General features: G+C 53.1%; 4 protein-coding genes across 4 annotated transcripts; 2 read left to right on the top strand and 2 right to left on the bottom strand.

The window, feature by feature from the left end:
- Nucleotides 1-742: 742 nt before the first annotated feature.
- Nucleotides 743-10,434, top strand: LOC111175512 (myotubularin-related protein 9-like). The gene is given in 14 exon segments (XM_022575088.3): nucleotides 743-1,108; nucleotides 1,290-1,398; nucleotides 1,571-1,696; nucleotides 1,812-1,985; nucleotides 2,466-2,563; nucleotides 2,565-2,684; nucleotides 4,018-4,179; nucleotides 4,369-4,510; nucleotides 4,592-4,810; nucleotides 5,302-5,303; nucleotides 6,471-6,622; nucleotides 6,704-6,997; nucleotides 7,835-8,037; nucleotides 10,044-10,434. Coding segments are annotated over 12 exon segments (1,620 nt in total). The 5' UTR covers nucleotides 743-923; the 3' UTR covers nucleotides 6,835-6,997; nucleotides 7,835-8,037; nucleotides 10,044-10,434.
- On the bottom strand, nucleotides 7,081-15,315 carry EIF3I (eukaryotic translation initiation factor 3 subunit I). The gene is made up of 11 exons (XM_022575086.3): nucleotides 15,219-15,315; nucleotides 15,039-15,131; nucleotides 13,668-13,755; nucleotides 13,304-13,369; nucleotides 12,008-12,157; nucleotides 11,793-11,920; nucleotides 8,892-9,002; nucleotides 8,695-8,784; nucleotides 8,302-8,375; nucleotides 7,484-7,576; nucleotides 7,081-7,354 (listed from the first exon to the last, which is right to left on the bottom strand). The coding sequence occupies exons 1-11, from the start codon at nucleotides 15,219-15,221 to the stop codon at nucleotides 7,273-7,275; spliced, it is 978 nt and encodes a 325-aa protein (XP_022430794.1). The 5' UTR covers nucleotides 15,222-15,315; the 3' UTR covers nucleotides 7,081-7,272.
- Nucleotides 15,235-19,770, top strand: TMEM234 (transmembrane protein 234). The gene is made up of 5 exons (XM_022575087.3): nucleotides 15,235-15,356; nucleotides 15,646-15,797; nucleotides 16,600-16,666; nucleotides 19,153-19,245; nucleotides 19,525-19,770. Exons 1-5 carry the CDS (start codon nucleotides 15,341-15,343, stop codon nucleotides 19,617-19,619), a joined length of 423 nt encoding a protein of 140 aa, XP_022430795.1. The 5' UTR covers nucleotides 15,235-15,340; the 3' UTR covers nucleotides 19,620-19,770.
- A 157-nt stretch (nucleotides 19,771-19,927) lies between these two features.
- On the bottom strand, nucleotides 19,928-25,280 carry DCDC2B (doublecortin domain containing 2B). Its single transcript, XM_089914232.1, is given in 10 exon segments — nucleotides 19,928-20,643; nucleotides 20,646-20,691; nucleotides 20,967-21,112; nucleotides 21,478-21,781; nucleotides 22,424-22,467; nucleotides 22,470-22,549; nucleotides 22,861-22,992; nucleotides 23,234-23,310; nucleotides 23,723-23,774; nucleotides 24,695-25,280. Coding segments are annotated over 10 exon segments (1,194 nt in total). The 5' UTR covers nucleotides 24,961-25,280; the 3' UTR covers nucleotides 19,928-20,596.
- Between the last annotated feature and the right edge of the window lie 130 nt (nucleotides 25,281-25,410).

Raw genomic sequence — 25,410 nt, forward strand, 5'->3', positions numbered from 1 at the left:
ACAGAAGCCTGGAACCTAGTAGACCAGAAGGCTCTTTAAAGGCGGGAGTACATCTTGTTTTTCTTAGTAATCAGCACTTAACACAGTATAGTCATCAGTGTTTAAGAAATAAAAGAATACTTGGATGGATGGGTCCTCCAACAAATAGACTTAAACTCTAGTAATTTACCAGCTTAAGTGTGTCTCTTGCCAGACTGAAAACCCTGTGAACAGAACTTTCCTCAGCCATTCTTGGGTCCCAACACCCAGTGTAGGGCCCAGCTCAGTGTACAGGCAATTCATGTTTGGGCAAAGGATGGAGTGATGAGGGATGGAGTTCCTCAGGGCAGAACTATACCAGAAGCGGCCCCCATAGAGGGCGCCCTCAGGCAGGGACTTCCAGCTGTGGTGGGGGAGGGGTGCCTGCTACACAGCTGCTTGCATTTAAGGTGGACCAAGGGATTTCCCCCACCCAGCCTCCGATGTAGGGGAGGATGCAGACAGTCCCCAGTTTCACACCCACCCTTTCCACCCCTTCCACCAGGGTACAGGAGAAGAAACGGTATTTTTCTTTATTTTTTTTTAATCGGTGAGAGTGCCAGCACCCCACAGTTAAAAAAACCAAAAATGTGAGTGCCTCCTGCGAGCCAGGCAGGAAGTAAAGGGCTTAAACAAGAATATTCTCCCCATTTCACAGATGGTGAAATTGAGGTTTCCTTAACAGGTTCTAACCCCGGGGTCTTCACTAAGAAGTGCTGGAAATAGGAGGGGGAAATTCCTGTGAAACTGTGCGATCCCTTTCTCCAAGGGGCCTCCTTAACAGCTGTCCTGCCGGCGTCGCCAGCTGCCCAGCCAGTTCCTGTCCCTTTCGGAGCCCGCGCTCACCCCGCCTGACGCTCCTAGAGTCTGTCCTTCTGCCGGGTCCCAGGCCCACCGCTGGAGGAATGGAGTTCTCGGAGCTGATCCGTACGGGCCAGGCCCAAGCAGAGCTCCTGCGGGGCCCGGAGATGCCCCCGCTGCGCGGCACGCTTTGCGTCACCGGCCACCACCTGCTGCTGTCGCCAGGACCGCAGGCGACTCCAGACCTGTGGCTGCTGCTGTTGCGTAGTGTCGACTCCATCGAGAAGCGGTGAGACGTGGCGGGGACATCCCCGTAGTCTGGGAACGCATGGCTCCGCAGGGAGAGGGGGGAGGGCAACCGCAGTTGGAGCTGGTGCCCCCCCTGCATAACGTACAATCCTAAGAAACTCCTTTCTCCTCCCCTCTGGTAGAGGTCAAGGGACATTAAGCCTAAGTTTATCCATCCCCAGGGTCGCGGGTGACGCCGGCACCATCACGCTGCGCTGTAAGGACCTGCGAGTGCTGCAGCTGGACATAGAGGGCGTGGAAGCAACGCTGGACATCGCCCGCTCCATTGAGGTACGCCAGGGTTGCACCAGGGGCACTTAAGCTACCCTATCCGGTAACAAGGGGACTCAGCATCCAGTGTTATCGCGGATGCAGGGTGTTCTGGAGTGCGTGGAGAGGCGGGAGCTGCGGAGCGGAGGGCTGGATTCCGACCTTTCCCAGATCCCTTGCCTTCGTTCCCCAGGCGCTGTCCTCCCTGGAATCGGTCATCACCTCCTTTCCGTTCTTCTACCGTCCCAAGGGCTTGAGATTGGGCGAAGCCTGGCACTTCCACCCATCCGAACGCTACTACAAGCGAATAGCTCGCGAGGTCGGCGCAGTCGTGGGGGCCTGGGGATGTGGGAGAGCCGGGTCTGGAAGGGGCGCGGGGACAGGGCACTCACTGTGTGCCCTAGACCTGGTCTTCGCCCCTCCCTGTGCCGCAGACCAGAGCGTGGCGGCTGAGCGAGGCGAACGAGGACTTCAGCTTGTGCCCCAGTTACCCCCGCGCGGTAATCGTGCCTCGCGCCGTGGACGACGATGCCCTGGCGCGCAGCGCCCGCTTCCGCCAGGGAGGCCGCTTCCCTGTGCTCAGCTACTACCACGCTCCCAGCGGAACCGTGAGCCCCACCCCTTCCCAGAGCCCGCCGCTAGGACCCTCTGCGTCCCTCTTGGCTCTTCTCTACACTGGCCGGCCTGTTGGTTGCCCGGCTTCGGCCCGGGCTCCAGCCCTATTCTGGCCCCGCCCACTCAGCTCAACCCTGCCTTCATTGATTCTGACCCCGCCCCTCTCCCTGGTTTCCGAGTCTCGCCAATCTCTGGCCCCACCTCCGGCTGGTCTGGGCCCACTGAAGCCTTGTCCCTCTTTTGTCAACCCATGACCCGCCCACGTTCTACCCAGCGGGTTCCTTCCCCCTCTGGCCACAGCCCACCCATACCCGGTCCGACGCTCCCAGGGCTCCTGGGCTACCCCCCCACCCCACGCCCCATACAGCTCTAGACCCGCTCCAGTGTGTAAACCCGGCCTAGGGATCCCCTGAGCAAAGTCCCTGAACCGGGGCCTGGTGGATACAGTTTCCGAGCTGAGTCCCTGTCTGCAGGTGCTCCTACGTTCCAGCCAGCCCCTGACCGGGCCCCAGAAGCGGCGTTGCGCTGAGGACGAGGAGCTGCTGCGACCTGTGCTGGCGGAGGCTCGCCCGGGGCTTCATCGTGGACACGCGCTCGGCCCAGGCCGCCAAACAGGCCCGCATGACTGGCGGCGGCACCGAGGCCAAGGCCGCCTACCCGGGCTGGAAACGGCTGCACCGGCCCCTGGAGAGGTAAGGGGCCTTCCCATCCTCTCCTAGGTTCTTTCGTGCAGGACTCTTCATGGATGGGGGCAGGGGGAGGGCTGTCTTTTAGGAACTTCCAGGACTGTTAGGTCTTTCCTGGTAGCCATCCTGCCAGGTGGGCTTGTCCCCACTGACAGAGCTCATTCCTCTCTAGGCACCCCAACTCTGCCTGGGTAGAAAAAGCACTTCTTTACATTGAACTGAAATTTCTCTTCCAGGAACAACCTCACCATACACACACACACACACACACACACACACACTGCACTGGTCCCAGCCCTGCCCTTGAGGGCTGTACCCGCACAGTTGTTATCTGCTCCCTCTGTCTCCAGGTGCTGGTAGAACCAAGAGAAGGTCCTGAGGGACTTTTGTGCTTTGAGATTGGACTGCTCCCCTATCCAGGATATAAAACTCTGTTTATTCATTGATTCGGCCAACATTGACCCAGCACAGAGGCTGAGATGGTGGCCAGCCCAGACATGGTTGGAAGATCAGCAGTAAATGGGCAATTAGAATTCAGTGTGATAAGTAGCAGCACAGAAGAGGCGCCCCTCTGTTAGAATAGGTCATCCTAAGAAAGCTTCCCTGAGAACAGGTGGAAGGCACTGCAGGTGTGCAGGAGCAGGGAGCCTAGTCATTTGTCCTGTTTTGGAACCGCAAGCACTTCGGTGAGGTGGGAGTGAGGAGTGTGAGGTGGAGGCAGGGAAAGAGAGATGGAGGTAGAGAGGCTAAAGGGGTGACAGGGGCCAGAGCAAAGGTCTTGAATGCCATGATTATGAGCTCAGAGCTTATCCTAAAGGCAGTGGGGAGCCACTGAAGGCTTTTAAACAAGCCTGAAAAAGTCTCAATTAGACTTTCTGGCAGGAGGTTACTGGTGATCTAGAGCATAACAGTTCCTGGGAAGTAGGAGCAGATACCAGAATCTCAGGAGTATCGTGTTTCTCTTGTTAGACTGGTTCTCCCCAGGGGGTACTGTGTTGCTCCCATCAGACTAGGGTACATCAAGGGTACTGTGACACCTTCATCAAATTGGGGTTTCCCAGGGCATTCTGTTTCTCCAGGGGGCTATGTGACCCCTCCCCAGGCATTGCTATGCTTCCCCAACAGACTAGGTCTCCCCAAAGGGTCTTGGGTCTCCTCAAGTTTGGGGAAACATTTCCATCAGATTAGGTGGGCTCTCCAAGGGGCCCTGTGTCCCTCTTGTCAGATGGGCTCCTCTGAGGGCTCTATGTCTCCCTCACCGGTCTGGAGCATTTGTTCCTAGGCTATGCTCACCAGAGCTTGGGCTGGAGAAGGGATGACCAGACTCCCACTTGTGCAGGGGGCGGCCCCTACAGGAGAGCTTCGTGCGCCTGATGGAAGCCTGTGGGGACCCGGAGCAGAGCATGGACCGCTGGCTTAGTCGACTAGATGGCTGCCGCTGGCTGTCACATGTGAAGGAGGCACTAAGCACAGCCTGCCTAGCAGCCCAGGGCATGGAGTGGTAAGCCCCGCCCCCCACCCCGCCCTACAAGAAAGAGAAGAGGGCAGGGTGGGCAGGGCTCTCAATGTCTGGGCACAAAACCACATCTCAGTAAGCAAATACAGGTTTCAAATGGGTCCTTTCTATTCCTGGCCTGGCTACCCCAGGCAGGGAAGGACAGGCCACTGTTGATAAGCCCTGGGCCCACAGGGAAGGGGCCTGCATCCTGGTGCATGGGGCCGAAGGCACGGACAGCACCCTGCTAGTGACTTCACTGGGCCAACTCATCCTAGACCCCTTGAGCCGAACCATGGCTGGATTCCAGGAACTGATAGAGCGAGAGTGGATCCAGGTAAGTGGCCGCCCAGCCCAGCCCTAACCCTCCATCCAGAATCTCCACTTCCTTGTGCCCATCGCTCTGCCCCCTCCCCAGGCCGGCCACCCCTTCCAGCTGCGCTGTGCTCATTCGGCCTTCTCCCACACCCGCCCCAAGCACGAGGCACCCATCTTTCTCCTCTTCCTGGACTGCATGTGGCAGCTGGGCCGCCAGTTCCCACTGTCACTGGAGTTTGGGGAGGGGATGCTGTTGGCGCTGTTTGATCACTCCTATGCCTCCCCTTTTGGCACCTTCCTCTGCAACAGTGAAAAGGAGGTGAGCTAAGGGGGTGTCAAGGTGGGTCAGAGGGCAGGCACAGGACAGGGGTGGGTACCTGCTGCATTGGCGCCTACTTTCTTAGAAGACATCTTCGGGAATTTGCTGGGGGACCGTGGTTAGGACTTGGCGCTTTCACTGCTGGGGCCCGGTTCGATCCCTGGTTGGGGAACTAAGATCCTGCAAGCTGCAAGGCGCAGCCAAAAAAAAAAAGACATCTTTCCCTTTCAAACGAGTTTCTCTCTTAGAAAAACTCGGAGCGTCCTCTCCTCTCCTACCTCCAGAGCTCACACTTACCCCTAACTTCTGCAAAGCCCGAAATAAATGGGTCCATGGCCAATCCTTCAGACCTACCCCCCACTCTGTCCATAGCCAAGAACAAGTGCACTCCTAGCTTAAAAACAAAGACTGAAGGGGAAAGTTGCTGCCAAAGTCATTTCTGGGGCTCTCTACCACTTTGCAGGGTTGATTCTAGTGAAGCAATAGAGTAGAGGTTGAATGCTGAGTCAAATTGTTTGGGCTCAAATTCTGGCTTCACCACTCACCTGCTGGGCGAGCAAAAGCAACCCTGAATCTGTTTCATCAGTAGCAAGCAAAGAATCATAATAGTCACAATAGCCTAGAGGTGGGGTGGGGGCGTGTGTGAGGACCGGCTGAGTTAAAGTGTGGAAGGTGCTTAGCACAGTGCCTGGCACACACTGGGCACACGAGTGGTAGTCATTTTTATTATTTGGTTGGCTTGTTGCATATGCAGCCAATGAGCTCTCATTAGCCATCTTTCTCTCATCAGACTGAGATGAGGGGAGGGAGGGTTCACTGCTCATATTTAGTTATCTTTTGTTGCCCAGTGGCCTCCTCTCCACCATGTTGTCTTTACTAACTCTGCTTATCATCCAGGTTAGAAACATTTTTACCTCCCTCTCCCCCATCCTTCATATTTACCTTTTCTTCTAAGAATTTATTTTTTTTAATATTTGGTTGCACCAGGTCCTAGTTGCGGCTCGCCGGCTCCTTAGTTGTGGCATGCAAACTCTTAGTTGTGGCATGTATGTGGGATCTAGTTCCCTGACCAGGGATCGAACCTGGGCCCCTTGCATTGAGAGCACGGAGTCCTAACCATTGCGCCACCAGGGAAGTCCCTCTACTAAGAATTTCTTAGCTTAGTCCTTTCCTGTCCAAGGCCCCTCCTACTACCCTAATCCAGACTTTCCTTTCCAAGTGGACCACTGGAACAGCTTCCTCACTGCTCTTATTATCTCCACTTTCATCCTTTTTTTTTAACTCATCAGTCTAGACCTATCAATATGCACCTTGGGCCCTTTCCCACTTTCTTGCTTTTGCTCCTGCAGTTCTCCCTAAGTATTTCCATGTTTTTGCACACCTGGTGAACTGTTGCTGATGGACCCAGCTCAAATGGCACACTCTTAATTAGCCTTCCCTGATCCTTTCAAAGCAAAGCTAAGCAGAACTCCTTAAGAACTAGGACTTTGTCTTATTCCTGCTTTATTGTAGTGCCCAGTTCAGGATCTGACTGGCTACTGTCATCTGCGGGAGAGGGTATCACTGCCCTGGGGGAGCTGTCACCCTACTAACCAGCCCCTCACCTGGAGTCCCAGAGGGCATAGCTGAGTCTGGAAGCTCCCTCTCTCACTCCCTCCAGATGCCTGTGTCAAGTGAGAACTCAAACACACTCCTTGTGGCCTGGGCTCAATCAGCCAAAAGAGCGACGAAAACTCCGGAACCCGCTCTACGTCCCCAATCCCTTGGCCATCTGGCCCTCTGTGGAGCCCCAGAGCCTGCGACTGTGGCAAGGTGACCCCCTCTCCCTCCTCCTCCCTGGGGGAGTTCTCCCCTCTGCTCAGCTCCCTTACCTGTCCTCCTCCTCTTCCTCAGGCCTGTTTCTGCACTGGACCCATCCACCTGAGCCTTCAGAGGTAGCATGGGAGAAGGTGTGGCAAATAGCAACAGATCAGAAGACAGAAGGCTCTCAGCCAACAGATTCAGCCTCTGAGCCCCAACCCTAAGTACTGGTCCTTGGATGGTGGTTGAGATGTTCCTGAAACTTCTCCAGGCCCCTCAGCACCTTTGGACCTTGAATGATGGTGCCTGCAACCCAGCCTAGCCCATAATACTGAAGTTCCAGGTTTGAAGTGTCCAAAGTGTAGGGAGAAGGTCCAAATAATAAAGGTATCCATGATTGGTATGAGTTTGCTGGGGCATCACTGAGAAGGGAAAGTGTTGAAACTGACGAAATTTCTGACCAGAAACCATTTATTTCCAAACTAATTTATTTCTCAGAGTCCAAAGCCTTCTGTGAACCTGGCCCATATGGAGATCTGGCGTGTGTGTGTGTGTGTGTGTGTGTGTGGTGTGCAGTGGAAGCTCGGAGTCCTAATCACTGGATAGCCAGGGAATTCCCAGAGATCCGGCTTCTTTTTTTTTTTTTTTTGAGATCCGGCTTCTTAAGCCTCAAACTCAAATTCAAAGTACTGTGGGTCGAAGTAGTGGATGCGGACATAACCATCTTCTCCGCCGCTGCTGTAGCTGGAAAGAGACAGGCAGGGCCCGGTCAGAGGCCTGCCCTGGGGGAGGCAGGCCTAGCGGGCAGGGCATGGGAAAAGGGCAGAGGCAGGCAGACCAGGGCTGAGCTCAGCTCCCTTCACTGGGCCCTACCTCTTGCCATCAGGATGGAAGGCAACACTGTTGATAGGTCCAAAGTGACCCTTGATTCTTCCAAACTCTTCTTCAAAGGCCAAGTGGAAGAACCTGGAGGAGAGAGTGGGGTGGGAAGTGACAGTTTATTCATTTTCCATCTCCTTCCAAAACATGTCGAGAGGTACCACTCCCCAAACACAAACTGTAAAGTGGGGAAACTGGGAAAAGGGGAAATGAATGTGAACAGAACAAGACAAAGTTGGGGGAAGATTGGACCCAAATGTCTTCCTTACTATGTGCTGGGCAGTGCTCTAAGAGCTTAACAACTATTAAGTCATTTATTTTTTTTTATTTTTTATTTTTTTGCAGTACGCGGGCCTCTCACTGTCGTGGCCTCTCCCGCTGCGGAGCACAGGCTCTGGATGCGCAGTCTCAGCAGCGCTCCGCGCGGCATGTAGAATCTTCCCGCACCGGGGCACGAACCCGTGTCCCCTGCATCAGCAGGCAGACTCTCAACCACTGCGCCACCAGGGAAGCCCAAGTCATTTATTTAATCTGCACAGTTTTATGAGGTAAGTATATTATCATTGTCTTCATTATACAGTCAACGGTAATTGGGCACAGAGAACTACAGTGATGTGTAGAGCTTCAGAGCGAGCCCAAGAGTTCATGCTCTTAACTGCTATATTATACACTTGTCACAGGAGGGCCACAAATCTGGCTGCACTTCCTAGCAGCCAATGAATTAAGGGAAGTCTCTTTAGTTTTATGGTTTGTGTCCATCATGAAAGACATTTCATGAAGTTTCAGTTTGGAAGAGCTCCTTCCCCCTTTACCTGGCCTCAAACTTGCCAATCCTGGTGGAAGTGGTGGTTACATCCATTGCTTCCTGACCACCGCCCAGCACCACCTGAAGGGAAGAAGAAACTCTAGACAGGCCCAAAGGGCAGGCAAATCCATTTTCTGTTTTTTCCCCCCACCCCATAAGCCTTTAATTATCTCCCACATCAGATTAGGAATACATTAAGGGTAAGGAACAAACATCCTTCAGCCACCTCCTACCCTGTCCCCTGGGGCTTCCCAATCATTCAGCCTTGTTGCTGCTCTGAGAATCTCCTCTCTGCCTGACACCATTTTCCCCCAGAGATCTTTTCTTAATTGCTAGACAAACAACTAGATCCTGGAAACATTCTGAGGCTTTAGCAAGAAGCTCGGGTGGGGTCCCTTACATGGTCATAGTTGGGAGAGAGGGCAGCTGAGTTGACGGGACGCTCTGTCCGGAAAGTCTTCTGGTGTTCAAGGGTTGTGGAGTCAAAGAGCTAGAGAAGGCAGGGGAGAAATCTGTAAAAGGAGCCTTCTTGGGGGGAAGTCGAGAGCCAGGCTGGAGGGTGGGATCAGCCCCACCAGACCCCTTGCCCCGGCTCACCTTGGCTGTGTTGTCCTTGGATGCAGTGACAAACATAGTCATGTCCCTGGATAACTGGATGTCATTGATCTGCCGGGAGTGCTCCTTAATAGTCACCAATACCTCCCCAGACTGCAAAAGAAAGAAGAGTGAGGCTCTGACCAACCTGATCCTCACTACCCCACTGCTCAGCCAGGGTTCTGGACTGTTTCTTGTTCCATGAAGGGGAGGGGTCTGGGCTGGGGCTGCCTCAGTGTCCCCTGAATCAACATTTACTCCCACTCCCAAGCCCAACCTGGCCCAAGTGTGCAGGTTTTGTAAACACTGCTAGTTTACCTAGGAAAACACACACTTATGGTGACAAATCTACAGACCTATTAATTAATCATCATGTAACAGTAGAGAAGTTTCCGTTTAATCCTTCCAACAAATATTTATTGAATGGCTACTATTTGCCAAGCATTGTGCTAAGCACTTAGCGACACCTATTTCCTTTAGTCCTCACAACGATCCTATGACGTACGTATTTTAACAGAAATTTTAAAAGGAATAAACTAAGGTTCAGAGAGGTGATGTGACTGGAGATCCTAAAGCCAGTCAGAGGCAGAATCCACTCGCATCTCCTTCCCTCGTAGGGTCTTGGTCACAGTTCACGAGGACCACTGCTCGTCCATCCTTTTCTTAGGTCTCTTCAAAAGGCCGTCTCATCTCCTGATTTCCCTTCCCACTAAAAGAACCTGCTAGACTATGTAGTACAGAGTTTTAGAGTCTGCCCTTAAAAGTACTTCTCTGGGCTTCCCTGGTGGCTCAGTGGTTGAGAGCCCGCCTGCCGATGCAGGGGACACGGATTTGTGCCCCGGTCTGGGAAGATCCCACATGCCGCGGCGCGGTTGGGCCCCTGAGCCATGGCCGCTGAGCCTGCGCGTCTGGAGCCTGTGCTCCTGTGCTCCGCAACAGGAGAGGCCACAACAGTGAGAGGCCCGCATACCACAAAAAAAAAAAAAAGTACTTCTCTGTAGGAGTTCCCTGGCAGTCCAATGGTTAGGATTCTGCGCTTTCACTGCCAAGGGCCCGGGTTCAATCCCTGGGCAGGGAACTAAGATCCTGCAAGCCAAGCAGCGTGGCCAAAAACAAACAAACAAAACTTCTCTGTGCCTCAATTTCTCTATCTAGAAAACAAGATTATTAAAAGCCCTGAGGGCGGACTTCCCTGGTGGCCCAGTGGTTAAGAAACTGCCGGCCAATGCAGGGGGCACGGTTCGAGCCCTAGTCCAGGAAGATCCCACATGCCTTGGAGCAACTAAGCTTGTGCGCCACAACTACTGAGCCTGCGCTCTAGAGCCCGCAAGCCACAACTAATGAGCCCACGTGCCACAACTAATGAAGCCCAAGCACCTAGAGCCCATGCTCCACAATAAAGAGGAGCCACCGCAATGAGAAGCCCGCGTACCACAACAAAGAGTAGCCCCCACTCTCCACAGGTAGAGAAAGCCCATGCACAGCAACGAAGACCCGACGCAGCCAAAAATAAATAAATAAAATTAATTAATTAAAAAAAAAAAAAGCCCCCAGGGGTAATTCCCTGGAGGTCCAGTGGTTAGGACTCGGCCTCAAACTGGCATTCTCACTGCCGATCCCTGGTCTGGGAACTAACATCCCACAAGCTGCATGGCGTGGCCAAAAAAAAAAAAAAAAAAAGCCCTCTGGGTCAAGGGCCACTGTAAGGATACTGGAACTGGGTCTTAACTGACTTTGAATGACAGGCACCTGGCCTGTGCTCTGTAAACATTTGTTGGATGATTAAAAGGCCTCAAGCATTAGGCCTCAAACAGAGACCCTCAGAAGACTGTCATTTCCTTTCCTGAGTTACTTTCACCTATTCTGAGGGAAGAATGTATTTCTGTCTCCTCCATTAATTTGGACACATGGTAGGGACGTATCTGGCTCTTACATTTCAGGGAACAAGTACCAGCTTTGCAGTCAGGCCTACCTGGGGGCACAGATCAGCTCACTGTTTGCTATCATCAAGCGTTATTTATGTCTTTGCCCTTGGTTCCCATTCCCTTCCTGCAGGTAAGCCTGGTACTTTAGTGGACCACAGTCAGTGCTTGTTGAGTGACTGACTAACCTTTATGGTATTATAGTCCAGTATTCTTCAGAAACCCAGACACCCACATCTGAAATCCGAGACAGCCTGGACTTTACCCTTTGCTCTTGTGGGTCCATCTCATCAGTCACCTCTGAACGTCTCCTGACTGTCAGGTAGTCCACATCCCCATGACTACTGCCTAGTTTACGTCCATTCTCCAAGCTAGCCTGCGAGAGCTTTCTAAAGAGAAAACCTGATCATCCGTAACCATTTGAAGATTACCTCCTGCCTAAGGGAAAATTACAACTCCTTTGTCTCCTGACCCGCAAACTATCTAGTCCTGGTTCCTCTCTTCCGGCTTGAAGCTCCATTTATTCTTCACAGATTAATGTACATGCCACCTCCTCTGTGACAGAGGGCACTTTCTGTACGTGGCTGAGACCTCTATGGTGGCAAAACTCACAATCTGACCCACGTGCTAGCTGTTTGCCAGTCTGTCTCCCCCGGGGCAGGGCCCATGTCTGATTCACTTCTTTGTCCTCAGAGGCTAGGATGGGGCCTGGCACTCAGTAGTGGCAGGAGAATGCTTAACTGTGATCATTAGTAACATATCCTGAGTACTCTATGACAAGTTTTTCAAACACCTGATGTCATCTGATCCTTGAAACATCTTACAGATAAATAGGCTCCGTGAAGTTATGTAATACGCCCAAGATCACATAATGAGAAAGGGGTGAAATCTGTATGTGAATCCAGCCCTCTTAACCACTGGGCTTATCCTGCCTCTCATAGAGAATCATTCTGATGGGCTTAGGCCTCACCCACCCCCTTACCTTGGCGCTATACTGGTTGAGCTCTCCGCCCTCATGGCCTGCAATGATGCACTCGCCAAGGGGTCCCCAAACAGCACTGGTGATCTTGGAGTCGTTGCACGGGATCTTCATGTAGGGCTCGTTGTTGTCTGTGTGGGGCAGCAGATGTCAGGCCCTGGGCTCTGGAGTCGAGCCCTTCACCTCAACTCTAGTCCTGAGCCCCAGCACTGGCTCACCAATCTGGCTCGGATCCCGCAGGTCGAAGAAGCTCACGAAGCACTGGTAGCCCATCTGCTTGTCCGTGGAGAACATGATGATGTTGCCCCCGAAGTCAAAGCCACAGGTCCGGACTGCTGAATTGGTCTTGAGTAGGGCCAGCTGCTTCCCTGGAGACAGGCAGAGTGTGGGCTAGCCCTTGCCCACTGCAGGGAGGACTCTCTCTACACTTGCCTATTGGGATTTCCCTCGTGGCACAGTGGATAAGACTCCGCACTCCCAATGCAGGGAGCCGGGGTTCTATCCCTGGTCAGGGAACTAGATCCCACATGCATGCTGCAACTAAGAGTTCGTATGCCACAACTAAGGAGCCCATGTCCTGCAACTAAGGAGCTGGTGCAACCAAATAAATATTTTTTAAAAGCAAAACAAACAAAAAAATACACTTGCCTATCGTCACGTTGCACTGTTTCTCCTGCACTACTGACTCTAGTGCCCTCCCCCACTTTTTTCCTCACTGCTGTGCTTTGGCTCAAGTCTTTTAACTTCTCCCCACAGTCCCTCCTCAGACACCTGCCACTGTGGCACTCACAGTGGACTGCATTCTATCTGTCTCTGCCTCAGAATGCACTCTTCCACAGCAAAGTCCTGCTCTAATTTCTTTGTGTGTCCCCAGTGCCCAGCAAAGACCTGGGAGATCTGGATTACCGGTAAACATTTACTAAATGGAGCAGCTTAATAGGCTCCCCTGTCTTCTGTCTGTTCCTCCAATGCTCCCCACTGCTATCTGGGCTTGCTAAACACGCTCTTCCCTGCTCAGGGACCTCCACGGCATGCCAAATCCTACAGAACAAAGCCACGCTCCCAAGTTTGCATTCAAGGCCTGTTCTGGCCCTAGCCTGCCTCAGCTTCCCCACTGCTGTCTATTTCATCCCCCAAGAAGCAGGAACTCCCGCCAGATCAGATGGCTTGGATATGATACTTGCCCTGCTTTCATTCCTGCATGTTCCAGAGCGATGACCTCTTTCTCATCCTTCAAGCCCCAGCTCATATGACATTTACTTTGGGAAACCTTCCCAGGCTGTTCCCACCCCCATTCCAGGCATTCAGTTGCCCACCTCCGGCCTTCCACAGTGCTCTTTGCTTCCTCTAACATGGCTTATGTCTCACCGTATGCCTCTTTTCTCCTCTGTCTTCTTTATTTTCTTGTCTGTCTCTTTTTCCCTAGACTAAGAACCATCTCTGGATTTATCTCTATTTACCCAGAATCTGTAGGTCCTCACTGTTTGCTGTAAAAGTGAAGGATTCAGGCTTACCTGTTTCACAGTCCCAGAGACGACAGCTGTTGTCAGCTGAGCCGGTGAGGACATGCTTGGTGTCCCCTGAAGAGGGTGTTAAGAAGCATGACAGAGTTCACCTGAGCCCTTGTCCTCCTGGAAGGCCAACTGAATCACCTCCCTATTCAGCACCAGAGAGCCTTCCTTCTTCTCTCATCCTAACCTCCTCATCCAGAACTGGAACTTGTCCTAAATGCTCCCCCAACCAATGAACAGACCAAGGAGGCAGGTAGCATCATTCTCTAGACCCACAAGAGCAACCCAAACTCCCAACTCCAAGTCAGCAGCCTCTCCATTGCTGGCAGACCCTGGGAGCACAGACTCAGAGCAAAGACAAGGATACAGTCAGCGTCCACACACCACACAGCTCCGGTATGGCCCATATAGGTGCCCAGCCTCTCACCATTCACAGAGTACCATACATTGACAATCTGGAGGTGTCAATGACAATAATGACAGAGTGATAGGCATCTCAGGCAAAGCAACGGCCTCCTATTTTGCCCCAGGAGCCCCCAGCAGCCTCTACCTAGGCCAGATTCTGCCCTCTCCTGCTCATCTCTTGGGAAACAGCAGGTTGCTGGTAAAAAGACCAACTCCTGGATTCTCCTCTTTCCCACAGGTAAGCAGCAAGGGAGTCAGGAGGCTTGCAAAAAGTCTCCATTTGCCACTATACCGGCCCTTTCCCAGACTCCTAAACCCTCAGAAAAATAAAAGGTCAAGTCAGGTGCGAGCCTAGCAAAACAGTAGCTTTGGTGTTCTGTCCAAATGGGAGCAGTTGGTAGTAGGGAAGCCTGGGTTCCCATCCCTGCTCTGCTACTATCTCACTGTATTATCTCAAAATTAGTGCTTCTCCCCTCTGAACTTCAGTTTCCCCATCTGTAAAATGGTCAGGACAGTAACGCCTTCTTCAAAGGGTAGCTCCAATAAAATACTGTCTAAGGAATTTAAAATATAAGTGACTAACATTAATTAGGCACTCACACACACTAAGCTCCTTACTTGAATAATCTCATTAATCTTAAAGACAACCCCAGAAAGAAGCACTATTACTACCCATATTTTGTAAGAAGGGACACTTTTAAGTTTATAAGGGTTAAACGACATGCTCAAAGTCACACTGCTAGTGAACGCAGCACTCAGGATTCAAATCAGGTCTGTTTGGTTTCAGAGCCCTCACTTTCAGGCACTCGAGTTAACTTCCTCCATATGGAGGTGCCTCAAAAGGCAGTACTGTGAGGGGCTGTCTGCAGTCAGTGAGCGGCAGGAAAGGGCTGACTGAAATGATACCAGGGACATCTTCATTAAGGCCTCTGTGTCCCTCGCCACCCAAGGATCAACTTTCCCTTTCTTCAGGTGGTCTGTTCCCCTATCCTTGTAGAATAGTTTTGTTCTTCCCCAGAATGGTCTCCTCTCCGCTCCCTGAGCAAGCTGACCCTCGTCCCCCTTCCCCTTCCACAAGGTCCCTTGCTTTTCTTCTCCCCGGCTAGTCCTTCCTTCTACCAACAACTGAGTCCTTTCCCACCTCTCCAGGTTTAATGTTCTCGTCCTCCTAATCCCGGGATGGTCTCTCCCTACTTCTCAGAATGGGGCGCTCTTTGGGTTCTCTCTCACGGCAAAACTGGCCTATCCACCCTTCGCCCCGGCAGAATGAACTCGCCCCCTCCCGGGCCCCCTCCGCACTGTCCCGGCGGCTCGCCCTCCGGCCGACGCTCACCGGGTCCTTGGCCACCGTGAAGAGGAGGTCTCCCTCGCGGTTGTACTTAATCTGCGTAATGGACCGCTCATGGCCCTGCAGCAGGATCGGCTTCTGTGGGGACAGGACGGGAGTGTCAGCGCCCAGAATCGGCCCCGGCCCGGACCCCCAGGGCAACAAATCTAACTCAGGGGAACTCACCATGCCGGCGGTGACGCGAGGAAAAACGCAACGCGAGCAGAACCGGAAAAGGCTTTGGCACCACTTCCGGATTACGGGTCTCCGCCCCTTCGTTCCCGGAAGTGGAGAGGAGCGGCGTTGCCATGGCGGCGACCCTGGGTAGGCGGGCCCCGCCCCTCCCCAGGCTTCCAGACTCCCACCCGGAATTCATTTCTACTCCACCTCCATCACCTAACCCCGACCACTGCTGCAATCCCGAACCTGGGCTCCTGGATCCACCTCCCCGGCCTCCCGGGGTCTGTCCTACCCGCCAATCACACCCGGGGCGTTGGAGAGGAAAGAAGGGCTGTAGGGGCGGCGGGCTGGGGATGGGAGGCCGGAGGAGGGCTGGGGCCGTGCCGTGGGGCGGCGCGGCGGGGGAGGGAGTGTCACTCGCATCTCCATCCAGGGCAGGTGCTGGCTCTGGTGCTGGTGGCCGCTCTGTGGGGTGGCACACAGCCGCTGCTGAAGCGGGCCTCCTCGCACCTGCAGCAGGTTCATGAGCGGACCTGGGCCCGGCAGTTGCTGCAGGAGACAAAGACCCTCTTCTTGAATACTGAGGTGTGTCGGTGAATGACCCCTTTCTCGGGCGTAGCCGCTAAGAATTTGGTCTCTGGAGTCAAACAGGTCAGGGTCAGAATCTGCATTCCACCACTTACTCGCTAGAAGCTCTTGGATGAATTCCTTGTCTGCCTTGAGCCTCAGTTTCCTCATCTGTAAGATGGGAATAATGTAACCATCTCATGGGGCAGTTGTGAGTATTAAGTAAGGTGAGGCACATAAAGCACTTAGCATTGGGCCTAGTACATAATTAGGGCCCAAATCTATGATGTTTTTAGCTGCTATTATTAATATTTTATTATGGTGATCCCTCCAACAGACCTTTCCGGAGGGAGGGCTTAGGGCTCAAATTGGCCCTGGGGAGGCAGGATATGGAGAACTACCTCTGAGCCCAACGCTGCCAGTCTAGGCTAGTGGGAAAGACAAGACATAGACACAACCGTCTCTTAGGGCTAAGGGCTTTGAGAGAGGTACAGATAAGTGCTGCGTGAGTTCACAGGAGGGAGGCTGGAGCTAGGGGACCAAGGGAGGGCTTCTTGGAGAGAGTAACACTGGCATTCAGGGACTTGCAGAATGGGGAGGATAGGAACCAGCAGGGCTGAGGGGGAGGGCATTCAGGGCAAAGGCATGGGATTCACTCAGTGACGTTCCCTCTGCCCTGGAAGGGTTCTTTTCAGAGGGCTTAGGCCCTAGGCCCTTATAGCTACCCCTCCCTCCGAGGAAAGGCATATCTCAAAGCTCAAAGAAGGCAGCACTGCTCAGTTAAGCAATCACACTGACTGCAGTTTTCCTCTGTTTCCAGTACCTGCTGCCCTTTTCCCTCAACCAGTGTGGCTCCCTTCTCTACTACCTCACCTTGGCATCAACAGGTAGGTCTCTGGGTTAGAACTACTATGCTTAGTGGTGGAGGCCACCCGGAGAGTCACTGTGGGGAGGGTGTCTAAAACACCTTGTTGCCATGAGTGAGGGAGAGCCCCCTGTCCCTGGTTCCCGAGTTGCACCCTCTTCTCTGGGCAGTAGGGCACAGTGGGCTGGCTATGAGTATGCTGCCAGGCACGAGAGTTGGTTTGAAGCCTGGCAGTCTCATGCAGTGGCAGAGGAAGAAAGAAGGTTCATTTTGCTGTGCCAAGAGCTGGCTTTGACACTCTTGCTTCCACTGCTTGCTACCTGCCTAACCTTGAGCAAGTCCCTTATTTGAGCCTTGATTTTTTACAACTGGCTTCATAACACTGAGAGCATTAAATTCAGTGTATGAAAAGCATTTGGCAGAGTACCTGGTGCACACTGTACCAGGAGGAGCTCAATAAACATAAGTTGCCTTTCCCCCACTGTTGTTGACTGCCCTCTGCTGCGTCAGATACTGTTCTAGTTTTCACATTTAAAAAAATTCTCATCTCAACCCTATGAAGTAGGCATGATTGTCTCCACCTAGGAGATGAAGTTACAGAACTTTGGGCAACTTATTGCGTCTCTCTAAGTCCCACTGCATGTCCGTGCAGAAGGACTTGAAGCCACATATTACTAAAGTTTATGCTCTTGAACTTTGCTATGAGAATTTCACCTCTCCTGGAGTCTCACCTAGGCCCCCCAGAGACTTGACAGAAGTTTGGGTCCCAGGTAGCCCTGGGAAACCCCTCAGAGGCCATAGGAGGGTGAGCGGATAGGCCGACCTCCACACCTGCCACATCAGCTTCAACTAGAGTCACTCCGCTTTCATCTGTCTTATATTTTGGGCTTCTCATAAGACTTCATTTAAAGGAAAGTTTGAAAGCCTCTGCACTCCCTGCTGCCCAGAATGCTGAGCCCTCTGGTCAGCTGACTGCAGTTAGCCATTTACCAAGTTTTGAGCAAATTGGAATTTTAGGATCCTATTATCTCACCACCTACTCTGTATCCTTTAACGCCCACCCATTCTAATAATCAGAACAGTGGTCTCTGTTTATTAAGGATACATTCAGCCAAGGATATACACACGTTATCATATTTCATCTTACAACCCTGTTGTAAGGTGATGTCGTTATCCTGCTATCACTGTTTTTCATGTAGGGCACAGGCTCAGAGTGTTTGAATGACCTAACCAAGGTGACATAGGGAAACCTGGGTCAGCCTCACTCCAGTGCCCTTGCTCTTCCCTTGTACCATGCTGCTTCCCTCCCCAATCTACTGTTGCAAATCAGACTTTAGCAGCCACTGCACTCGATGTAAAGTGTGAAAGCTTAAGGAAGGAGCTCTGAGTAGGTAGCTGTTGTGTCAGTTTCTTGGATGGCTAATGCCAGCCTCGGTGGGGCCTCGCAGGGGCTGAGGAGCTGCACGGTTCTCTCCTCCGCTACCTGAAGCAGGTGAGGCCCGGGAGGGCTGGGAAAGAGTGTGCTGAGAAGCCAACATGCACAGTCTGCCTGGCAGTTATGAGTCTTGTAAACTAGTAACTCAGCTTCTGATTTCGTTTTTTGTTTTGTTTTTTTGTATGTAAGAACTCTTAACGTAAAATCTATCTTCTTAAAAAGCTATAGGTGTACAAAATTTAAGTGTAATAAATTTTAAGTTAACAGTGTCCTTAACTCCATTAGTCTTTTTGAAGTTTGTTTCTTGCAAGTCAGTCCCTCGGGGCTTCAAAACTAAGGAACAGACCCTGGACTGTGGTGACCTCTACTTAAGGCCCAGCCTTGTGGGGCCTGTCCTGTACCTGGCTTCCTACCGCTGACATTTTTTCTCTTCTGTAATTCCCTAAGGCCCAAGTCTGAGCTGAAACAGAAACAAAATGTGCTTCACCTGCAGTTTTGGTTTGTCCTTATCCATCTAAATAGATTCAATAAGGGCACAGGCTTTGGAGTCAGGCAGACCTTGGTTTAAATCCTCAATTTGCCTCAATTTATGTGATGTCTTTGAGCCTTTGATTCTTTTATCTATGCAGAATGATGCTAATGCTCTTCCTGCAGTGTTTTCGTGAAGATTAATGAGATGTGTGCACAAAGCACCTGGCACATAATGTATACTTGATAAATGTGTTTGGTGTTAATAGCTACTGCATCCTATGGGTTTTGGGTACTTGTCTGTCCAGATGTCCTTGAGATCTCAGAAGTTCTCTTTGAGTGCAAAGATCTCATCCTTACCAGCAAACCAAGGTGGTCCCAGACCTTATAGTTCAGGTCTTCATGCTGGAATCCTGAGGGAGCACTGAATTTAGAGTCAGGAGACCTGAGTTTGAATCCTGAGCTTTGCTGTGACTTCATCTGGAAAATGGGGTCATGAGATACCCTTTTTAAAAGACTGTCTTGATGATGTAATGAAAGTGTTTTGTGCCTAGAAAGACTTTTTTTTTTGCATCTCAGAGATTCTTTTCATTCTGATCACTCAGATCTGACCCTAGCTGTGCCCATCAGTAACTCTCTGGCCATCATCTTTACACTGATTGTTGGGAAGGTCCTTGGAGAAGATATTGGTGGAAAACGTAAGTCTGGTCACTGCAAGTTTGGGGAGCCACTACTTGGGCTTTGACACCCCTGGGTTAGTTTTTTCCAGAGCCATCTCCCTTGGCTCGGTGAGGAGAGGAGCTTCCCCGATCCTGCCCCTTTCTTCTGCAGCTCCACTGCTTCCTTGTGGCCATCAGAGTTTCCTTCCCCTGGGTAGTCTGGGGACAGACCCTGTCTGAGCCCTTCCCTCAGCCCTGCACCAGCTCCTACTGACCTGGCTGGTCTCAGAGCCTCTCAATTTCTGCCCATCATCCCAGGAGCATTCGCAGGCATGGTGCTCACCGTGGCAGGAATTACACTCTGCATCACAAGCTCAGTGACCAAGACCCAGGGGCAACCATCTACGCCTTGAGTGGACCAAGGCCACCCTCCGGCTCTGCTGTCTCCAGGACGCCCCTGGGCCATGAGGTAGAGGCAGTGAGCATGCAGACTTAGCCCTCCCACCCCCCTCCACTCCCCAGCCTCAGCTTCCTCATCTCTTGGGATAATAGCTACCTCATGGATCATAATAAGAGAACAAAAGTGAAAGGGTTTTGTAACTTCCACGTGCTGTTCACCTGCTGCTCGGATTTAGCACAAGAGACTTCACACGCACCCTCACCCTCAGCGACCTTTCTGTCCCAGCAGCACACTTCCTGCTGTCATGTCAGGCCCCAGGCCCCAGGCCTGCCACTGTTCCTGTGCCTGACCCAGACTATCCCAGCAGCTGGTTGGTGGACCGCAGAACTCCAGCCGCAAGAAGAGAGCCAGCTACAGTCTTTGAGCCAGCAATGCAAACAGGAGGGCTCCAGGGCTCAGCCTTGGCTGGCTGAGGAGGGAACTGAGGGGAAGGTGCATAAGAACAGCAGACGTTGGGGAGAGGAGTTTGCTGTTAGCCTTGCCTGTCCCTCCTGTGAGGTGGGTGCCGGCCCCTCTCAAACAGATCGACATCTATGGGCCCCCGTACTGCCAGACCCCAACGTATGGAGCAATGCCAGGTGAGCGGAAGTCTGTAATAAATGTGTAGTAGACAGATGGAGGTTGGTAAGTATTCTTTTATTGGGACAACCCGCTCCCCAGTTTGTGTTCTTTCCCTGAAGCTCCGTTGGCTACTCATCTCTCTGGCCAGAGAACCTCATAAGGAAATGGCCTCTGTGGCTGGGCTGCTCTGCTCGGAGCGGAAAGGAGGCTGGGCTGTGGGTTTAGGGGCAGAAGAGGGACTGAGGGGCTGCAGCGCACCCTGTGAGCCCAGGGGAGGCCCTGGCTCCTCGAGAACCGGCCGCTGGAGGCTGAGGATAAATGGTGGCCGCAGAGTGGCGGTCCCCAGTTCCTGGCTACAGCTGCTGGCTCTCAAGATGGCAGAGCAGGGGCCAAGGCTGAGAGAGCTGCCCCAGCTCTGGCCAGCTTTCCAGGATCAGGGCCTCTTCCACTACCTGTGCTGCCCTCTGGAGGAGGCAGAAGGCCACACAGAACGGAGCCATTAGCACCCCACATCCAGCCTCCAGTCCTCAGCCTGGGGTTTGCCCACCCCAAGAAAGGAAGAGACCAGAAATTAGCATCTGCCCTCTCATTCAACAAGGTAGGAAGTCGGGCTCTGAGAGGTTAGGAGATTTGCTCACAATCACAAGGGAGAAGAATCGTTTCCAGGACCTAGAGCTGCCTGTTTCCAGCTCAGAACTCCTGTCCCAACATACGGCTTCCGGCCCCGGCCCCAGCCCACCTGATCCAGGGGTGCCTCTGTCCAGGCGGCTTCATCATGTGCTACTCCCTGGGCCCCTGCTGTCTCCGTCCTTGCATGGGGAGCCCCATACACTCCCTTGACTCCTGACGCGGGAAGTTGCAGGCCGATGCCTAGGCTGAGGAGCCCTCACATTCTTTCCCTTGACCCTCTCTACCAGCCCCCTCGCCTCCCCTCCCCTCCCGTCCGCTCCCCTCCCCTCCCCTCCGCTCCCCTCCCCCTCACCCAGGACCTCAGAGGATGGCAGGTTAGCTCAGAGGCAGGCCTTTGGCCCCACCCCCACCCCTTCCAAATCCCACCCCTGAAATGTCATGGCTTTGAGTTTCCATGTGCTTCTTTTCATAAACCAGGTCCCTGTGAAGAGGCAAGGGACTGGCCGTGCACACGGGGGAGTAGGAGACAGTCGTCCTGAAGTCCGGACCAGCTCTCAACCTGGGCATTCTGCCCCCATGGAACTCCCTCAGCATAGCAGGGACAATCCTATGTCACTGTTAGAGGCTGGCAGAGAAGGCCTTGGATTCTTGGGTCCCCTCAAAAGAGTAGAGAGCATGCTGAAAAGCTTGCTGGGGGCTGGCATAAAAAGCAGATGGCTCAATTTGCCTGGCTTCCTTTGGAGAGGACTGGGTTGCCTGTGCTCTGTGGCCATTTGCCTGCGGAGGGAACACTGGGCTTGAGCCGTGGGTGCAGGCTGGCCTTACCTTCTCCACTCCCAGTCCAGGTTTGAATGCTCCTGGTGGGAGCTTGGAAGAGGAGATGCCATCCATCTTCATAGCCTGCATCCTCCCTCCCTGCTCCCTCTTCCATCAGGCTGCCTTATCCAGGGACACGGCAGATGGTGCCTGGTATTCTAGATGCCCAGTGAAACCAGGCCACATCCCCCTACCCCCCACTCGATGCTCACTGGCTCATCTCTTGGGAGGGCTCAGGCTTGGGATAAGATGGGGAGTTGATAATCATCTTTGGACCCTGTTGTGCCAGATATGCTGATTCCGTCTCCAAGCATCCAACCTGGCATTAGGTCCAGCGACTCAGAGTCCTGAAGGTCTTCACAGAGCCCAGATAAGCTGGCTTCGGACCAGTTTCTGGTCTGGCCCCTGGCAATAACTGTGTTAACCTGAACGAATCACTTCACTCCTCTGAACTTCAGCTTCTCCTCTGGAAAATGGGAATAATAATCTCTGTTTCACAAGATTATTGAGAGGATGCAGTGAGATAAGGTCAGAGGCTGAGCTGGAAGAGGACTCGGCTAGTCACTCCTTTTCCTTCCCACCCCCCATGACCCCCTGCCTCACCTACCCCCTGCTGTGGAGCCTGGACTTTGGGTCTGGGGGTTGCCTGCAGTGAAAAAAGAGAAGGCTTGTAGGAGGCAGAGCAGGACATGGAGTCAGGGTGGCTTCCTCTGCTCTAACCTGCTACCCTTCCACCTCACACATACATACCAGCAGTGAGGGACGAGGCACCAGATAGGGGAGGGCCTTGAACCATCCTCTCCGACAGCCACATAGTAATGGCCACTCGCCAGAACCTCCCTTGCTGACAGTGGGAGCCCGTCCAGGGTGCAGAGTCTGGGAGAGAGAGGTGAGTACATAAGGGCCGGTGAACAAGATGTGTCTTCATATGCAGCAGACTACAAGGGGGTGGGTACAGCTATTTGAAGGTGCCCTTTGGCTGCTGGCCCTCTGGGCACCAGGGCCAGTCACCCAGGCTCTGCCCTGGCTCCGAGGGCTGGGCTGGAGGGGCCTCTCCCTGAGGCACAGAAAGAAGTCCCATTTGGGGAAACATGCTTTCCTTTTGCTTTTTCATCCTCAAGGGCAGCGAAAAGCAGTAGGGAGGCTCCCTTTGGGGACATTCAGGTCTCCACAGTCCCCAAACTCACTTGCGCACAGCCCCGCTCTGTAATTTCACCTTCTCAGGCAGGAGTTTCAACACTGCTTCCCAGTCCGTGCTGGCAGCCTGGGACAGCTTCAGGCTAAATGGGGGGCTTAACAGGTCCCCATTCCTGAACATACTGGGACAAAGAGCAGCCTGGTAAGGGGAAGGGTCCCCAGAACTACCTACGTGTGAGAGGAAGAAGGATGGCACAGCGGCCAGAAGATGGTCCAAGAACCAGTGCGTTGTTTTTCACCCATTAAGCATGTTGGACTTTTTATATCCCAGTCGCCAGGGGCTCCTGGAACAAATCCACCCACTTTCCCTTGGTCTCCCTGAAACAAAAATCTCTGCCCCTGTTCCCCAACACGAGCACTCACTGGATACAGCAGGGGGAACCTGCAGGTAGCCGCTGTCCAAGGGCCCCATCACATGGCTGCTGAATCACAGGAGGGCCCTGAAACCCGTCAGGCCCCCAGATCAGGAGCGAGTTGAGGCCTTTTGTCAGGGATAGGTCAGTCCAAGGTGGGTAGGGTGAGGGAAAGAAACCAGGCTGGGGCAGAAGAGGGGGCAAGGAGGGATGGGACTGGTCATGCCTTTCACCAAAGGGTACTTCTACCTCCCCTAGGTCACATTCTTAACCCCCTCCCATCCCTCTGTTTTATGGCTTCCTCTTTCCTCTGAGGACCATAGCCTGGAGCTAAAGTAAAGTAAAAGTTTGGGAACGGCACAAGGAACAGTGTCTTGAAATCCTGCACCCAAGAAGGCTCCAGAGCTCCAGGGCTCCTGACTTCCCAGACCAAAGTGGGTGCAGCCCCCAGGGGGATGGGAGAACAGAGGGCTGGGGGCTGGTCGGCCCCAGGACTTACTGGTAGTCTGCTGCTCTTCCCACCTGGATCCTCCCCTCTAGGGTGTAAAGAGCTGAAAGGACAGATAGGTCACTGGTCATCTTGGGGAGCCTGGGTCCTCAACAGCCCGGCAGCTGCCAGAGTCGGGGGCTGGGGCCCAGTTCACCAAGTCTTCCTTCCCACTGGAATAGTCCCAGTCATCTCGGTCTGGGACAGATGCTGGCACTTGAACCTGCCTTAGGTTATGCATCAGGCTGGACATCCAGTCTGGGGTCTCAGACCCAAGCCACAAGATTAAAGGTCGAGATCCTCCTGTATCTCAGAAATTTTCTCATTCGTGAGGTGTGCGGTTTCATCTCATTTTGTATGAGACCGAGGGCAAGTTAAGTGACTCACCTAAGCAACATGGAAGTGACAGAGCCCTGTCTGGCTCCCAACTCCTGGCTCCTTAACTCTCAGCAACCTCAGCCGAGAGCAGAGGAGGACCTGGAAGCCAGATCTGAGCTGGAAGCTCAGACACTCAAATTATTTATTCTCCCATCTTGAAAAGCATAGCCCCACCCTGTAAAGGATAATCCCAGCCTAATGGAGAGCACGGGATGCCTAAACACAGCACAGAGGAAGTGATGGATGGATTTAGAATACTTAGTGGTGGTGGTGATGGTCATGGTGGTGGTAAGGACCCAATCAGGAACAGCCTTTGGAAAAAGGGGCTCAACCAGCAGAATGTTCTTCCCACTGGTTGGTCCTGGCTGGATGGGCATGAACATCAGTGTAAGACTTTGACTTGAACTGTGGCTCCACGTGTTATTTATGTACTCTTAGGTAGGTTATTTCACTATCTTGATTTCCCCTTCCAAAGAATGGGGATAAGACCACCCCCTTCATAGGATTGCTGTATTCCGTGAGATACACAGGAAGTACTGAACACATGCTGTTGCTATCGCTATTACCTTTCTCCCCAGGCTCTTTGACCAGCTCCAGCCCACTCACGGGAGCTTGCGGAATCGTTCAAAGCCAGCAGCCACATACTGTCCTTCGTTCTGCAGGTCTGCCAGGTCGGTGACAGAGTGGCCATGACAAGGCGTGTAGAGAGCACACACGGCCAGTGGGGCCTGCACAGCCGATGTCACATCACAGAGGAAGGTCTCCAGGGTGGGGAAGCAGTGTTGAGTCACCACCAGCTGGTGGCCTGGGGAGAAGGGGTCCCCATTCTGGTACACCACTACCCTCTTGGCTGCTGGACTGCCACCTGCCATAGCGTGTCCCCAGCTAGAGACGCAGAGCTGTTGCCAGGCAACTAAGGCAGGGCTGGGAGCAGTGCCAATCAGAGGTGGAGTCCTGCCCTCTCACCCAGAAAGGCAGGGAGAGCCTCCATAGGAGCATCTGTCTGCATTCAAGGTCTCATCCAATCTGCTCTTGGTGGGGCCTCACAAGAGTACGGTGGGTCTGATCACTATATATGAAGAAAGAGCCTGGGGCTCAGTGAGAGAGGCAGTGGCAGAGATCACACTGAAACACAGATGTTCCCGTACCGGGTGGAGCAAGGGATTCTCAGCCTCCCTGCCACTATGCAGCCCAAGGGCTGAGCTTAAAGGAAGATCAGCTTTGGGGGCTGTTCCCCAAGGACGGCTAGTCTGCTCCTGGGCTGTGGCTCCCAGCCAGCTCTGGGGAAGATGCCCCATGTCAGCAGGAAGTGAACAGGAGGG

The sequence above is a fragment of the Delphinapterus leucas genome, chromosome 1, assembly GCF_059928025.1.
Source record: "Delphinapterus leucas isolate spDelLeu-1000000601 "Yukka" chromosome 1, BTC_Dleu_Yukka2, whole genome shotgun sequence".
Classification (NCBI taxonomy): Eukaryota; Metazoa; Chordata; class Mammalia; order Artiodactyla; family Monodontidae; genus Delphinapterus; species Delphinapterus leucas.